Here is a 17186-nt window from a genome sequence, read left to right on the forward strand (position 1 = left end):
GGCATGATTTATGCATAGACTTGAATCAAAATGCAAGCACTCAGAAAAGCCGCTATGTGAAATGCAACGCATCTGTCGACAAGCGTAAGTTTCGTCAATGTGGAGTAGTTAACCAAAACAGTGGGAGGTGTGTTTTAGATCTCGCTGAAAAAGTTTATTCTTATGTTAAGCTTTCTAAATAATGCATTATGCATGATCATTTGACTTGATTGCTATCAAATTTGGCATGAATAGTCTCCTTAGCGTTATGTTTACCCCTGGAAAAAGGTGACAAAAATGGTGAATTTTTTTCAATAACAGAAAATGTTATTATGTGTAACAAAGCCATGTAAACACCAAAATGTCAACCTGAATACAGTAGGAATGGCATGTCTGCTGCTTTAGATTTAGTACACATCCTTCATGTGACATGTTCTAAAACAGTCACCAGTGCACAGCCTGATGTTGCAGTTGGGACAGTAGAAGTGTGTTCCTTTGTGTACTTTTCTTCAATTTTTCATTTTCTTTTGAATCCACACGAGAGGGTAGAATAACAGTGCCTGACTCACCTGATTGACGCACCTCTTGTGTTATTGTGGGCTATTACCCTGCGAGCAATAGTTCAGTTTCAGTGTGTTCTTTACAGCTTTATCGTTTGCCATTCTGTTTTGGGTTGAAAGCTCGTCTCCTTCCTCTCATGAATTGTGGTGAATTACCATGAGGTGGCTGAATGCATAGAAATATTCATTTTTTGTTGCACCATGATGTTATTTCAGGCACAAGATGTCAGCAGAATACTGTCCAGTGAGTTGTTCAGGCTTATTGCAGATCATTACACACACCCTTAGCCTGACACGGGATTAACTGTTAATAACACAGAATTTCAAGCTTGAGTCACGCTCAGGGTTAACGTCAAGGAGGTTACTGCATGGTCTCCTACTGCATGACACAAGGCCTGTGGACATTACTGCATTTTATACTGACATGAAAATTGTGTGCCATAGTGAAAAACAACTGATTATTTGATTGATAGGCTTTTAATCATATTAAAGTAAAACTGTGTCAAAATTAAATGCAGCATGTGCACAATGCATTGCATTGCAAGGTAGTCACCACAATTTCGGCAGGCATAGTCTTATGTTTGCCGACATGTAGAAAAATCTCAGACATGGCAGGTGACTGTCACCAGTGTTGACTCTTCTAATACTTGCAATGAAAACTCTGTTTTCCAGTTCATAGCATCATCATCAAGTTATTTTCATTCAATCTGCCGGAAAGAGATTTTTGAAAAATAAACACTGGTTCATCTTATAATATATGCTCTGACTAGTTCAAATGACGCCTCACTTGTATGTAAAATAATTACTACCTTTGATAGTCAAGTGTTGTGCGTCACTTTCCAACAATGTATGAGGTCACCTGTATTGGTCTTTTGAAAATCTCTCTTGTTCTTTCTTGTTTTTTGTCAAAGGATATGATTTCTGAAATACTTTCTGTTGTGCAGGATTCTGTTTATTAAAATGATGCATCTAGTCTGTTATTATAAAAGCAAAAACTTTATTTGTATTTACTTGTCAAGTGCTCAAGGTCTCCGCCCCAGAAAAACTAGCAAATATTCCTGCCCAAAGCTGGGTCTTTAGAGTATAAATTGTACTTTGTCTTGAGAGGTGAGGAGTAAGTTAATCCAGGACCCAAGAAACCGTGAGACCGTGTTATCTGAAGAAAAAATAAAACGTTCATTACAAGTCCTGACACCCTTTCTCATTGATGGTGTAGGCTTTGTAAGCAATTTCAAAAAATTATTTAAGATTAATCAAAGATGTTGATATTTGTAAGTGACGCTTATAATTCAATACCATGTACAGTACCTGGGAAATTAGGTCTTTCCATAAAGTGAATATCATGTTTATCAATGCCTGCTAAAGGAATAAATTTAAATTTATTAACTGGTTCATCATCTAGTGACAAATTAGAAATGAGGTTAGAAAAGATTGCATGGCATTCACAAACTATCCAGTCATTACATTTCTAAATTTAAAAATACTATTTTGCTTTTGAATTTGTGTTAAAATTTAAGGGATTTTTATTTGTTTACAGTTTTAGAAGTTAATCTGAATTTCTACTATTCTTTTGCAGTCTCTACTCAAGTGCAAAACTGCCAAAAGTTGCTCGATTTACTTGGCGTTCCATACATTCAGGTAATGCAAGTCTGTCTGTTTTATGGGTACTGTTAGTGTCAGCTGATGCTGTCGGCTTTATGTCTTTAAATGTTATTTGCATATTGTCTGTTTTTGAATCAGAAACCGCATAAGATTTTTAATAACCAATTCTGCATCTTTGCTAAGGCACTATGTTTTGGCCTTGGAGGGGCACAGCAGCAGTCTCGTGATTAAAGATTAGTTGTGTATATTTTATTTAACTCCTGCTTCAGTTAACTTCTAATTTATGACTTTCTACACTTCTTCAGCCTCAGTCTTGAAGGCAATATTGGATTTAGATATTCATTGCAATCCATTTTTTAAATCATTAGCTAATTCCTGCATTGATCTGCATTCTGCTGCCTGTCTCATTTATTCTCACTCTCCAATTTAGCAACATTGCATTGATAGGTATTTGTATTTGTGGACTTGCCTGCTTATTTTATACTGATAGATTTTACTGAAGTGATTTTCAAAAAGCAGGTCGTTTTCAATGAAAAGGCATAGTGCTAAATATATATCACTATCTAGATACAGTATATGTCCATCAGCGCATACATGTCACATCTAATAGAGTGACATCTCTGTGTATAGCGCCAAACGTCTGGTGGCTCACACATGCTCAGAAGGCACTCAGTGATATTGAAACAAATGTGTTTATGGTGCATTACTGAAGTGACAAAGAACTTTTGTGAAATGAGCCAACATGTTTTTTGTAAATAAGCAACTTCCATACTACAGCTTTATAGCAAGTAAACAGCAGTACTCGCTGGTCACAGACGTCAAGCTGCCCACCCAGTGCAGCAGTATACAGTTAGGTCCATAAATATTCGGACAGAGACAACTTTTTTCTAATTTTGCTTCTGTACATTACCACAATGAATTTTAAATGAAACAACTCAGATGCAGTTGAAGTGCAGAGTTTCAGCTTTAATTCAGTGGGGTGAACAAAACGATTGCATAAAAATGTGAGGCAACTAAAGCATTTTTTGAACACAATCCCTTCATTTCAGGGGCTCAAAAGTAATTGGACAAATTAAATAACTGGAAATAAAATGTTCATTTCTAATACTTGGTTGAAAACCCTTTGCTGGCAATGACAGCCTGAAGTCTTGAACTCATGGACATCACCAGATGCTGGGTTTCCTCCTTTTTAATTCTCTGCCAGGCCTTTACTGCAGCGGCTTTCAGTTGCTGTTTGTTTGTGGGCCTTTCTGTCTGAAGTTTAGTCTTCAACAAGTGAAATGCATGCTCAATTGGGTTAAGATCAGGTGACTGACTTGGCCATTCAAGAATTTTCCACTTCTTTGCTTTAATAAACTCCTGGGTTGCTTTGGCTGTATGTTTTGGGTCATTGTCCATCTGTATCATGAAACGCCGCCCAATCAATTTGACTGCATTCAGCTGGATGTGAGCAGACAGTATGTCTCTGAACACCTCAGAATTCATTCGGCTGCTTCTGTCCTGTGTCACATCATCAATAAACACCAGTGTCCCTGTGCCACCTGCAGCCATGCACGCCCAAGCCATCACACTGCCTCCACCGTGTTTTACAGATGATGTGGTATGCTTTGGATAATGAGCTGTTCCACGCCTTCTCCATACTTTTTTCTTGCCGTCATTCTGGTAGAGGCTGATCTTGGTTTCATCTGTCCAAAGAATGTTTTTCCAGAACTGTGCTGGCTTTTTTAGATGTTCTTTAGCAAAGTCCAATCTAGCCTTTCTATTCTTGAGGCTTATGAGTGGCTTGCACCTTGCAGTGCATCCTTTGTATTTATTTTCATGCAGTCTTCTCTTTATGGTAGACTTGGATATCGATACGCCTACCCCCTGGAGAGTGTTGTTCACTTAGTTGGCTGTTGTGAAGGGGTTTCTCTTCACCATGGAAATGATTCTGTGATCATCCACCACTGTTGTCTTCCGTGGACGTCCAGGTTTTTTTGTGTTGCTGAGTTCACCAGTGCTTGCTTTCTTTCTCAGGATGTACCAAACTGTAGATTCTGCCACTTGTAATATTGTAGCAATTTCTCGGATGGGTTTTTTCTGTTTTTGCAGCTTAAGGATGGCTTCTTTCACCTGCATGGAGAGCTCCTTTGACCACATGTTGTCTGTTCACAGCAAAATCTTCCACATGCAAGCACCACACCTCATATCAACTCCAGGCCTTTTATCTGCTTAATTGATAATGACATAACGACGGACTTGCTCACACCTGCCCATGAAATAGCCTTTGAGTCAATTGTCCAATTAACTTTTGAGCCCCTGAAATGAAGGGATTGTGTTAAAAAATGCTTTAGTTGCCTCACATTTTTATGCAATCGTTTTGTTCACCCCACTGAATTAAAGCTGAAAGTCTGCACTTCAACTGCATCTGAGTTGTTTCATTTAAAATTCATTGTGGTAATGTACAGAACCAAAATTAGAAAAAATCTGTCTCTGGCCAAATATTTACGGACCTAACTGTATACAGAAAAACCTTGGACAGTGGTACTGCTTCCTCCATCATGCTCTCCAGACATTTGAACCTGTAACGTTTTTTTAACTTGTCTCAGAAATGGTTGTCACTTGGATGGCACTGAAAACAAATAGCAAATGCGGTTTCTCTGGATGAATTCCATGAATTTCCACTAAATATTTTCAGCAGACATGTGAGAGGTGGCAGCTTAGGGTAACATCTTTGCAGGGCAGTGTGTATAAAGCACTTCTGATTTTGCTTCCCTTTAACCAGTGATCCCCAGCCCTAGAACTTACCAACTGTACCTCATGTACAGCATTTTCAACCCAGCGAGAAAATATATAAACTGGTTAAGGAGAATTTATTTAGTGTTTCAAAAGGCACAGACCGGCATCTCATTTACTGACTGCAATGAAAATCTGGAATAACCTTGGTCAATGCTCAACAGGCACCCAGCGATGGGGAGGCTATGTGTGCCCATTTAGTGAAAACTGGGGAGGTGGATGCTGTCGCCTCAGAGGACATGGACACCCTGGCATTCGGTAGCTCACTCCTGATCCGTCAACTGAATGCAAAGAAAGGAAGGTATGGTCTTTAGGCAGGAATCTGGCATGGAGTAGTGCGATGACATTTCAAGCTTTAAATTATTAGTCACAGTACATCAGGTAGTCAGCTTTTATATTTCAGTGTTTTTACTTCTATGTAAATATAAGTTTGGTGATGGGGTCAAAAATTCACAGTTGTGTTAGGTTCAGATTGCGATTCTGTGATGTTCACAACTTTGAGAAAAGTTGATTTTGGCCTGGTGTCTGTGTGTGTGGAAACCTGAGTACGGTGAACGTACGCAATAAATGGGTCTGCCTTTTTTAAACAAGTTGCATTGTGTTTGTCTTGTTCCAGGCTCCAGGCCTATTCCTTCAAAAACAGTCTGCTCTGTTCAGTCATTGGACCAGGGCTATTTGTTTGATCATTTTTTGCACAAGTAGCTTTTCAGAAACTTAATTTATTTAAATACGCGCACACAGAGGCACATGCAAGTGCGTATGCAAACACACACACACACACACTCAATGAAATTTAACTGACAGCTTGTTTGCCCTACCAGAGCACATGCTGCATGATGAAGAGAAAGAAATGAACGCACCAACAGAACATCCATAAAGGCTAACGGTGACGGAGGCATTGTGCCACCCCGGTACCATGGTGTCTGTGTATCTGTGCAGCTGAGTTACTTCATTGGAGCCAATGTGTTTAGTTTCAGATGAACTAAAGTATTACTGAAGTTGTTCACTTTTCCTTTTCCTGACCAGTGTATTGTGTTTGTAATTGTGATTGTCGAGTTTCTAAATAGTTCAAAAGCAGCTACCAGAAAGGCATTCCAGCAGCAGTAGTGAAAATCGTTGCACAAAAAAACTTATAGGAGTGCTACGGAGTAAAGGACAGCATATTACAGCTGCCCCCAGGATGTTGCTCTACTGGACAACTCTGGAGGACGTGGGGGCTGCTGGGAGGAAGACAGACCCTTTAAATGGAGGAACAGGCAAGACATCTGTCTATTCTGTTGCTGTTTGGATTTCCCATTTGTAATCGTGGATTACTGTTCCTGTTTAGTTATACTGTCTGTCTCGTGCCCACCTGTTTGTGTGAGTTTCGGATTGGAAACGTCTTCATCTAAGGGAGCGCCCCCCAATCGCCTCTTCCTGTCACACTCCTTTCAGTGAACTGTTCACAGGATTTTCCACTCTGCAATCATCATCTGTTGCCGCTACATTTGCTCTGTGCTTTGGACTTTGTCGTGAGTGTTTATCGTGCTTGTTGTTGTTTACGGGTTTTGTCATACGTGTGACTGCTGGGGACGGATTGTTTTGGTTTGGTGTTTAGTTATATTTTACTTTCTATTTTTTCATTTAATATACCACTTTATTATTGATTTGTCACTGAGTGAGTGTGTGCGAGTCGGGCCAAGGCTGGGTGCATTCCTGAGGTCCCCACCAAAAAAACAAATAAATCACTATTCCTATGATGGCGTGAATCTTAGCAGCACTCAACTGCTACAAACTTTGCTTTCCAAGTGTCTTCATTTAAAAAATTCAAAGTAAATGGTTCACACAAAATTAGGAAAAAAGTTGATAATACAGTACAGGCAAAAAAAGGCAAAGCAACTTGTCTGGGGTATTCAATTTAAGGCTTAAATATCTAAGGTTTCTGCCTGTTATCACATGCACCAGGACCTTCGTATAAAGGTCAGAAAACTCGATGCCATTAATGCGTTTCTGTCTAACAGTTCATGTTTCTTTCTGGCTGTCCGTCTTCGGGCTGCTCGATTGGTACACACAGCTAACATTAGGAACATTCCATTATAACTAAGTTATGGGGTGGAACGTAATATTTCATTATCTATTGTAAAGCTACATTATATTCAAGTTCAAACTAAGCAAAAACTAAGGAAAATTTACCATCAACATTAACTTAAGAGATTTACAGTACAGCATTATATTGTAAAATCTTATGTTGAGGGATTTCTAGCAGTTATCACTAAAGTGAACTTTACGTTTCAGAGGTCCTGTATGGACCACTTCATCACTGGCTTTTACAGTATATCCTAATGTATGTTCTCCTTCATTTTACAGTGATGTCATAGAGTACTGCTTACCAAAGCTGCTGGAGGTTCTTAATCTTACCCAAGAGCAGGTAAGAAAGCACATACGGTGTGAGACCTGGTCCGACTTACTCAATTTGAATGAAGCGACGTCTGACCATTTTTGTGCAGATATGAAAAGTAAAACCCACACAGTTCATCCAGGTCAATTAAAGTTTTTTTTTGGTCAAGAGAATTTTTGGAAATTCTGCTATAATATATGCAGCATTCAAATAAAGAATTGATGGATAGATAGATAGATAGATAGATACTTTATTAATCCCAAGGGGAAATTCACATACTCCAGCAGCAAAAAAATATTAAATTAAAGAGTAATAAAAATGCAGGTAAAAAACAGACAATAACTTGAATAATGTTCAACGTTTACCCCCCCCCCCCCCCCCCCGGGTGGAATTGAAGAGTCGCATAGTTTGGGGGAGGAACGATCTTCTCAGTCTGTCAGTGGAGCAGGACAGTGACAGCAGTCTGTTGCTGAAGCTGCTCCTCTGTCTGGAGATGATACTGTTCAGTGGATGCAGTGGATTCTCCATGATTGACAGGAGCCTGCTGAGCGCCCGTCGCTCTGTCACAGATGTTAAACTGTCCAGCTCCATGCCAACAATAGAGCCTGCCTTCCTCACCAGTTTGTCCAGGCGTGAGGCATCCTTCTTCTTAATGCTGCCTCCCCAGCACACCACTGCGTAGAAGAGGGCACTCGCCACAACCATCTGATAGAACATCTGCAGCATCTTACTACAGATGTTGAAGGATGCCAGTCTTCTAAGGAAGTATAGCCGGCTCTGTCCTTTCTTGCACAGAGAATCAGTATTGGCAGTCCAGTCCAATTTATCATCCAGCTGCACTCCCAGGTATTTATAGGTCTGCACCCTCTGCACACAGTCACCTTTGATGATCACGGAGTCCAGGAGGGGTCTGGGTCTCCTAAAATCCACCACCAGTTCCTTGGTTTTGCTGGTGTTCAGTTGTAGGTGGTTTAAGTCGCACCATTTAACAAAGTCCTTGATGAGGTTTCTATACTCCTCCTCCTGCCCACTCCTGATGAAGCCCATGATAGAAGTGTCATCAGCAAACTTTTGCACGTGGCAGGACTCCGAGTTGTATTGGAAGTCCGATGTATATAGAATTGTTGATGTTTATCTTTTTTTTTTCTTCTGTATCACGTGAACATGTTATATTTCAAGAGCAGACATCAAGTATCATCTAAGAAAAGGAGCAGAATGCACTGACTTGACTTTGGAGGATTTCGCCTTTAGTTATGGCTCAGCTGATATTTCCATTTGGGGATTTTTGTTACCTTTTCAGGATCATTAGGGTACAGCAGCTCTATACAGTGACGGGCTGCATTGGAGCAAACAGTCAAGTAAAGGCTCTCCATACAGGCATCATTGTGGGAGGTGACCAGCCCGGAGCTGGATATATGACACATTCACATATAGTGGGTCAGTGAGATCTCCTGAAACAATGGAAGAGTGCTGTGTGCACGTTTGTACTCCAACCATTGTTTTAAGTAGCTCCATGTAAGAGTCCAAGGTTTCTCTGTTACTTCACTCTCTGAGAATGTGTAGGTGAGCGATTGCATTTTTCAGAAGTCAGTGCATTGCTCTGTCGACAGAAAGTTGAAGAAGGAAACCTCAGGTTATTCATTTGCCTGTTTCAAAACTAACCTCAATTAATCCCAGAATTTTTTTATATCATGAATGCATTATTAATTTAAACATTAATGGACTCTCATGTATTTTTTTTAAATTGTTGTTATATAATAGATGAAATAATTAAAAGAAATACACAGTATATACTTTGTTGATCCAGTGTAGTGAAAAAGCCAAGTGGTCTCCTCCCATGCAGTTGTAGTTGTGTCTCAGTTGCTTTTCATCAGTCCAGCACAATAAATAAATCACCACAGCTGTGTCACACTTTCACGTCTCATGGTTGGGACAGCAGCTTTCCAACTGCCAGATGAAGCAGTGATCTAGTACTTTATTTTACATGCCTTGCCCTTAGTAACATATGTGCTATTGGTGGGTTTGCTGAATGCTCCTGTTTTTGTTCTACCCTTTGGTTGTCCGCCTGTGCTAATTCTACGAGAATAGCCATGAACGGTTCTGTTCAACAGGTTCATATCCAGCAGATACTGCTGGTTTAAAACGTACTTGAATCCATTTTACAAATATGGCCTGTCTGTGTAGTTTGTAGATCTGTGCATTCTTCTTGGCTGTGACTACTGTGAGAAGATTCGCGGTCTTGGACCGAAGAAAGCATTGACTCTCATCCAGCAACACAAGTCCATCGAGGATGTTCTCCTGAATATCAACAGAGAGGTGTGTTGGTGTCAAGTCCGGCTCATTTCTTTCCTCCTTTTAAATATTCCCAAATAGCAAATGGTTCAAATATGTGTGTAAAATAAACAAATGAACCATTTTCTTAATTAAGTTGAGGACACTACAAAAGAAATATGAGCTTCTTCTATAGGGAAGTATGATTTTTATTTTTTTATTTTTTATTATTAAGGTGCATCCTGTACCTGTCAGCTGGAAGTACCATGAAGCTCGAAGAATCTTTCTGAATCCTGATGTGGCAACAGCAAAGCAGCAGACTTTGAACTGGAAAGAGCCAGATGAAGAAGGGCTGGTGAAGTTCCTGGCCCATGAGAATTATGTCAAGTAAATACAAATGGATGTGCTTGTGTGCAGTCTTTTCTAAATGCATCTTTATGTATCATTTGTAAACTTAAGACTTTTTTGGCAGAGAAGAGAGGATCCGCAAGAGGATGGAAGCATTTCGGAAGATGAAAGAAGAAAAGCTTTGCAAAGGAGAATCATCTGATGAGGGAAAGTACCAGCAGTCGGCCATTACCAGATATTTCAGAGTGACACGGAAGAGACAGGTAAGGCACCACAAGTGCACACATCTGAGGAGAAACCAAGTCATTTTGAAGGGAGGAAGGCAGAGCCACGGCTCACACTTGACCCTCATACCAAGCGTGGCCAGTTCACATTTTTGTTTGTTGCTTTTATTTCATGTTGCAGTGTGTGTATGTAGTTTTACCTTTTTAACGGTCATTGATTGAGTATGACGACAATATCAAATAATTCATCTGTTATGAACTGTTTACAGAAGATCAGATAACAAAAAAGTAGGGATACTCCAATCATTTTTAAGGCCAATGCAGATCACCAATTTCATGTTACTTGATCAAATATTTTTCTTTTAAACTTTTATAACCAGACGCGTAGAAGTGTTATGTCCTATATTAAAGTGTTAACTGTGCTGTTTATTAACAAAGTTAAATTCTGTAGGGCTTATTGTTCAGTGACCATAAAAATACTACAATAGATAAAATTTACTTACAATGCATACTTTAATAAAATACAGTGATACCTTGAGATACGAGTGCCCCAGTGTACGAGTTTTTTGAGATACGAGCCGTCATTAGGTCGATTTTTTTGTCTTGAGTTACGAGCCAAAATTCGAAATACAAGCCATCAAAGAGCTTGTCCCCGCACATTCCGAGGAACTGACGACAGAGGAGTTGACGAAACTACATACGCAGCAACATACGGAGGTTCTGCAGGAGATCGGGATCACAGAGGAGGTTATCTCTTAAAGTGAAATAAAGGAAGTGTTTGCAATGTGGGAAAAAGTTTCGAACTTTAAAGACAAGAAACACCCTGAAAAAATTACAACTGATAATACAGTGGCGATATTTAATGACACTTGCCTAACGCCTGACTTTATTGAAAAGAAACTGAACGTGCAGCCGCGCTATTTAATGTCACTTGCCTAACTCATTTCAGAAACATTCTAAAGGGGAGGACTAAACAAAGCTCCTTGGACAGGTTTCTATTGAAACGCCCTGTGAATGAAAGTGATGAAAGCGTGGCAAAAAAGAAAAAAACAAGTGAAGAAGAAAATTAAGTTAAGGAAAAGTGAAGTGAAAGAAAAAACATTACAATACGCTAATCGGCTTTGCCAAAGTCTGTTTATTTCTTTAGATTCTCTTTTATGTATTAGGTTTTATTTTGTTTGTATACAATATTTGTTCATTATAAATACATTTTTCTTATGTTGAAAACATTCAACAAAAAATTGGGGTGGTGTTTTTGGGGGCTGGCACGAATTAATCTCATTTCAATTAATTTCAATAGGGAAAATTAATTTGAGATACAAGCATTTTGACTTACGAGCTCAGTCATGGAACGAATTAAACTCGTATCTCAAAGTATCACTGTATATACAAAAATATTTACCCACAATGCATATGGCATAAAGGAAAATTAAATGCTTCTCATAATTACAAGCTGTCATGTTGTTTAAAATATTTAATAATGTACTTCTCTGAAAAAAAGGTTTAATCAAATAAAGTAGTTTTCACCATTTCTCAAATTAAAAAAAAAAAAAAAATATATATATATCAGTGCATCCGGAAAGTATTCACAGCGCATCACTTTTTCCACATTTTGTTATGTTACAGCCTTATTCCAAAATGGATTAAATTCATTTTTTCCCCCTCAGAATTCTACACACAACACCCCATAATAACAACGTGAAAAAAGTTTACTTGAGATTTTTGCAAATTTATTAAAAATTAAAAAATTGAGAAAGCACATGTACATAAGTATTCACAGCCTTTGCCATGAAGCTCAAAATTGAGCTCAGGTGCATCCTGTTTCCCCTGATCATCCTTGAGATGTTTCTGCAGCTTAATTGGAGTCCACCTGTGGTAAATTCAGTTGACTGGACATGATTTGGAAAGGCACACACCTGTCTATATAAGGTCCCACAGTTGACAGTTCATGTCAGAGCACACACCAAGCATGAAGTCAAAGGAATTGTCTGTAGACCTCCGAGACAGGATTGTCTCAAGGCACAAATCTGGGGAAGGTTACAGAAAAATTTCTGCTGCTTTGAAGGTCCCAATGAGCACAGTGGCCTTCATCATCCGTAAGTGGAAGAAGTTCGAAACCACCAGGACTCTTCCTAGAGCTGGCCGGCCATCTAAACTGAGCAATCAGGGGAGAAGGGCCTTAGTCAGGGAGGTGACCAAGAACCCGATGATCACTCTGTCAGAGCTCCAGAGGTCCTCTGTGGAGAGAGGAGAACCTTCCAGAAGGACAACCGTCTCTGCAGCAATCCACCAATCAGGCCTGTATGTTAGAGTGGCCAGACGGAAGCCACTCCTTAGTAAAAGGCACATGGCAGCCCGCCTGGGGTTTGCCAAAAGGCACCTGAAGGACTCTCAGACCATGCGAAAGAAAATTCTCTGGTCTGATGAGACAAAGATTGAACTCTTTGGTGTGAATTCCAGGCGTCACATTTGGAGGAAACCTGGCACCATCCCTACAGTGAAGCATGGTGGTGGCAGCATCATGCTGTGGGGATGTTTTTCAGCGGCAGGAACTGGTAGACTAGTCAGGATAAAGGCAAAGATGACTGCAGCAATGTACAGAGACATCCTGGATGAAAACCTGCTCCAGAGTGCTCTTGATCTCAGACTGGGGCGACGGTTCATCTTTCAGCAAGACAACGACCCTAAGCACACAGCCAAGATATCAAAGGAGTGGCTTCAGGACAACTCTGTGAATGTCCTTGAGTGGCCCAGCCAGAGCCCAGACTTGAATCTGATTGAACATCTCTGGAGAGATCTTAAAATGGCTGTGCACCGACGCTTCCCATCCAACCTGATGGAGCTTGAGAAGTATGGGCGAAACTGGCCAAGGATAGGTGTGCCAAGCTTGTGGCATCATATTCAAAAAGACTTGAGGCTGTAATTGCTGCCAAAGGTGCATCGACAAAGTATTGAGCAAAGGCTGTGAATACTTATGTACATGTGATTTCTCATTTTTTTTTATTTTTAATAAATTAGCAAAAACCTCAAGTAAACTTTTTTCATGTTGTCATTATGGGGTGTTGTGTGTAGAATTCTGAGAGAAAAAAATGAATTTAATCCATTTTGGAATAAGGCTGTAACATAACAAAAGGTGGAAAAAGTGATGCGCTGGGAATACTTTCCAGATGCACTGTATATATAATATATATATATATATATATATATATATATATATCAGGGAAGACAATGTCAGGCCTGGAGGGCTGCAGCGGCTGCAGGTTTTTGTCCCAAACCAGCTGATTAATTAGAAACCAATCCTTGCCAGTCTTGGACCTTATTTAATTTTTTTTTAATTTTATGGCTTGTTGGTCTGTAATGTTAGGTTCTTTATATCTTAGATATGTTCTTTTCCAAGGATATCATCCACATGATTTGAAGTCTAAAACAGATAAGAGAAAACTCAAAGGTTTTAATAACCCAAATAGTGCCTGATGAATCCACATGGGTGTAAATGGTAACAAGTTAGATGGAGAACTGCTGGCTCCTTTGTCATTTGCATCTTATTGCTAATAAGGAGCCATTAAAATAGTGAATGCAGTTGTTTAAGAGAGAAACAAGCAATTAAGGGTGGGGAACTTTAACTAGTGAGACCACTAAAATGAAGCATCAAAATTATAATTGTCTTCTTATTAAGAAACTGGGTTGGGGAAAACAAAACAGCAGCCACTGCGGCCCTCCAGGACCGACCGCCCACCCCCGATATATTATATATTTCTCACACAATCAATTATTTGCTATTGACAGTGAAACACTGCTTAAATGTAAATATACATGCACATGCACGTTTTAATAAATGCACTAAATCTGTTTGCTGTTTAAAATATTCATTTATTACATTTATACAGGTGTATCTGCCATCATTCTTGAGGTGTAGTTCTAAATATGGATTACCAGTTTAATAATACAGTACTTGTTTCTTACCAAAACTTATGCTGTATGACACACAAACAAATAATAAACACAGTACAAATCCAAAAAAAAAAAAAGAAAGCCTATTGTGTACTAAGCAGCAGTGTCAAATTCGTCTTCATCTTTTTCCAATAAAAAAAAAAAAGCTTACTGTATAAATTCAAATGGTGTCCATTTTAATTTAAAGCATGAAAAGCTACTTTATAAATTCAGACCGTCTCCGATTCCTTTTTCTCAGTTTATTACTCCACTTTCTTTAGTGTCAAGGCTAATATTCCAATTGTCTCTCGTTCTCTGATAAAACAGCCTTCCACTCGCTGCTCTTTGTTTACACTGCAGGAAATTTGCTGGAACAAAAAAAAGAGTAGCCCTACCCTACCACTGCATGCTGTCTCACCTGCCATATTACCTTGTGTAAAGGAGCACTACAACTAAATTACCGTAATGCTTAGAAAAATGTACTGATCTCCAATCAAGTCTTTTTAGTGAAAATCGCCTGATTTAGATCAGTGGCCGATTGATCGGAACCTCCTTAAAGTCATGCCTGCTCTCTATTGAAATTCATTTTCTTAACCATGCTGGATTTAGAGGTGTTGCCAACTGCTTTAGTTTTGTTTTCTGAAATTGATCACTTTCTAAACTTGAGGCTTGAAATTCAAAATCATCACCTACTTCTGTATCTAGAGGCAATAATGACATAAAACCAGCAAAAAAGGTCTTGTAATTCCTGTGCAGAAGTCCTGTGAATCTACTGTCACTATGATTTCCTAAATCTGTAAAAGACTTGGTGGGGAAGGATTTCCCAGGCAGTAAAACATTAGGGTTAGTAACCATATAGATCTTAGTTTATTTAGCAGTTTATGGTCCGCAGAATTTAGAGGACGGCCAGCAAGGTTAAGTCTGCTTTCTGATTGGCTTATTGTTTCTTGGCTTGCCCAGTGATTGGTTAGTGAAGTAGCAGAGTCAAGTTTCTGAATGCGCCGTTCAGAACTTCCTAATGTCACACACATTGTTTGTCTGCTGCTTTCCCAGTACCACAAACCGTTCTCTTGTGTACACACTCTTGCCATCCAAGTTAAAAAAACCAGCATTTTCTCTAAGAGGACTCACAAACAAATTTACATTTGCATACAAACACAAAGGTTTTTAAATAACAAGATTGGAGACCCTTCACTCCTGAAGCTTGTTTCTTGGCTAATACTTACATTTTCTATTAGTTTATCTGCACAGTTCTTAAAATAATAAATAAATAAATGGTGTGTCCGGCCCAGTTATGTGAGTGCTAAATTGTGTTGCTGATGTCAGATGTGTTATTTGTTCACTCACGTTCTTTTTATGTAGTATTAGGATGTTTGCAGGTTTTAAGCCAAAGTCTATGTCAAAAGTTTTGCAGTAAGAGAGGAAATCTGGAAAAGGGAAACACATTTTTATAGCATAGCAGAGAAGAAAGCTAGGAGTGTTTCCTCCCGGAGAGCAAAACATTTCATAAGGAGGGAAAGTATTATATTGATTATATAAATCAATGAAATGTATTAAGATGATGTGCTACAAGAGGACAGAAAAACAACATTCCACTAGGACTCGTGACGGTCTCTAGCAGGCTGACCAAACCTCACCGACCCCCAGAATTCCAGTGTCTAGGCTGGAGTGCATCATTTGGTGGAATAAACGAAGGTCTAACATGGAGTCAGTTGGTGGTGCTAATATAATCATTCTGAAGTTGGTTTAGGCAGCAGCCAATCACTCTTTTACTTTTAAATGACTGATTATTTGACGTTACGTCATAAAGAATAGGCAGTGCTGAAGTAAAGGATGTTCAAGGCTGACACTGCCTTAAAGTTTAAAGGGCACAGTCTCTTTGTCTTCGACGTTAGGGGCCATGAGCAGGTGAGCACAGGTATTGTGCTAAGAGGATACGTGCCGAGGTCCACAGGCAGTCCTCCTTTAGTCTTGTGCTGTCTTGTGGATCACTAAAGAACGCCAACGTCTTTCTAATAAGGTGAGGTTGTTTGTGCCATAAAGTCCTCATCTCTGCTTTGTCAGGGAGTTGATGTTCTAAATTAAACTTGGAGAGTTGTTCATTATTCATTTCAGGTCATTAATCACAAAGAGTCATTAGTACATTTTTTTAAATTTGAATTCAAATATAAAACCAAAAATAATTTACACACATGATTCAGTCAATAAATGTTTTGATTATTGATTTGTCAACCTTTTTAAAATTTAGTAAAACACACCTTATTCAAATTCTGTTTTAATGGATCATGTACTTAGAAAAACAGGCAGAAAAAACGCCAATGCATCTCGTTATTCACCTCAGGAGGTATTTTACTGGGAGTCACACACAGGGGTCTCTTTCAGGACTGGCTGCTGCTCCCACTTGATGGCCTTTGACGTACGCCCAGTGAAGCAGCAGCAGAACCTCCTGGTGTTTCGGGTTCGACAAACAGGTTGTAGGTTGGAGTGGAGGCCTGGAGTAGATATCAGCCAGTTAACACGTATGGCACTGTAGTACCAACAGGGGGTGTGAGAAGTGCCAGTACAGCATATGGACTTCAAATGCTGCTGCTACACACGGAAAAGCTCCAGCAGGTCAGTGCCAGCATGGAGTACTGGCCTATTTTAAGCACTGCATCCGCACAACTCTCACATGTAAATGCTTCCAGATTAGAGGCAGCCCCCTAGGCAGTGCCAGAGCTTTTAAACAACATGGAGTCTGCTCAGAGGAGGACAGTGGAGGTGTACTGAGGCCACAATACAGCAGCCACATGCCCTCCTCTGTGCCGCAATACAACACAAGGCTGAGATGATCACCTGCCTTTCCAGTCACTCCTTGCTTCTCCTCCCTGCTTTAGTGTGTTTTCCTACCGTGGTGCATATGTGCATTTTGTTGCTTTGCAGCTTGAAATGAAGACACTGTGGACCACTGGGGGGCATACGGCCACCCTAACCCGACACAAACGGGCAGACACACAAGTGCAGCACACAACACACTTCTACTTACAGCTGGGAACCACTTTTTCCTCACTTCTCAGAGCACAGCACCGTACAAATCTGAGACGCGGAGACCAGCTTCCCCAAAGAGGTGGGATTAGTGTT

The 17186-nt window shown here is 39.7% G+C and overlaps 1 protein-coding gene across 1 annotated transcript in view; it reads left to right on the top strand.

The window, feature by feature from the left end:
• zgc:110269 (probable flap endonuclease 1 homolog) overlaps window positions 1–17186 on the top strand; it is a 40742-nt gene that overhangs the window by 18796 nt on the left and 4760 nt on the right. Inside the window, exons 5-10 of the mRNA XM_028817463.2 lie at window positions 2116–2177; window positions 5081–5217; window positions 7263–7323; window positions 9478–9609; window positions 9800–9951; window positions 10037–10175. Coding sequence (XP_028673296.2) covers window positions 2116–2177; window positions 5081–5217; window positions 7263–7323; window positions 9478–9609; window positions 9800–9951; window positions 10037–10175 — 683 coding nt within the window. The remainder of the gene's footprint in view (window positions 1–2115; window positions 2178–5080; window positions 5218–7262; window positions 7324–9477; window positions 9610–9799; window positions 9952–10036; window positions 10176–17186) is intronic.

Source organism: Erpetoichthys calabaricus, chromosome 13, assembly GCF_900747795.2.
Source record: "Erpetoichthys calabaricus chromosome 13, fErpCal1.3, whole genome shotgun sequence".
Lineage (NCBI taxonomy): Eukaryota > Metazoa > Chordata > Cladistia > Polypteriformes > Polypteridae > Erpetoichthys > Erpetoichthys calabaricus.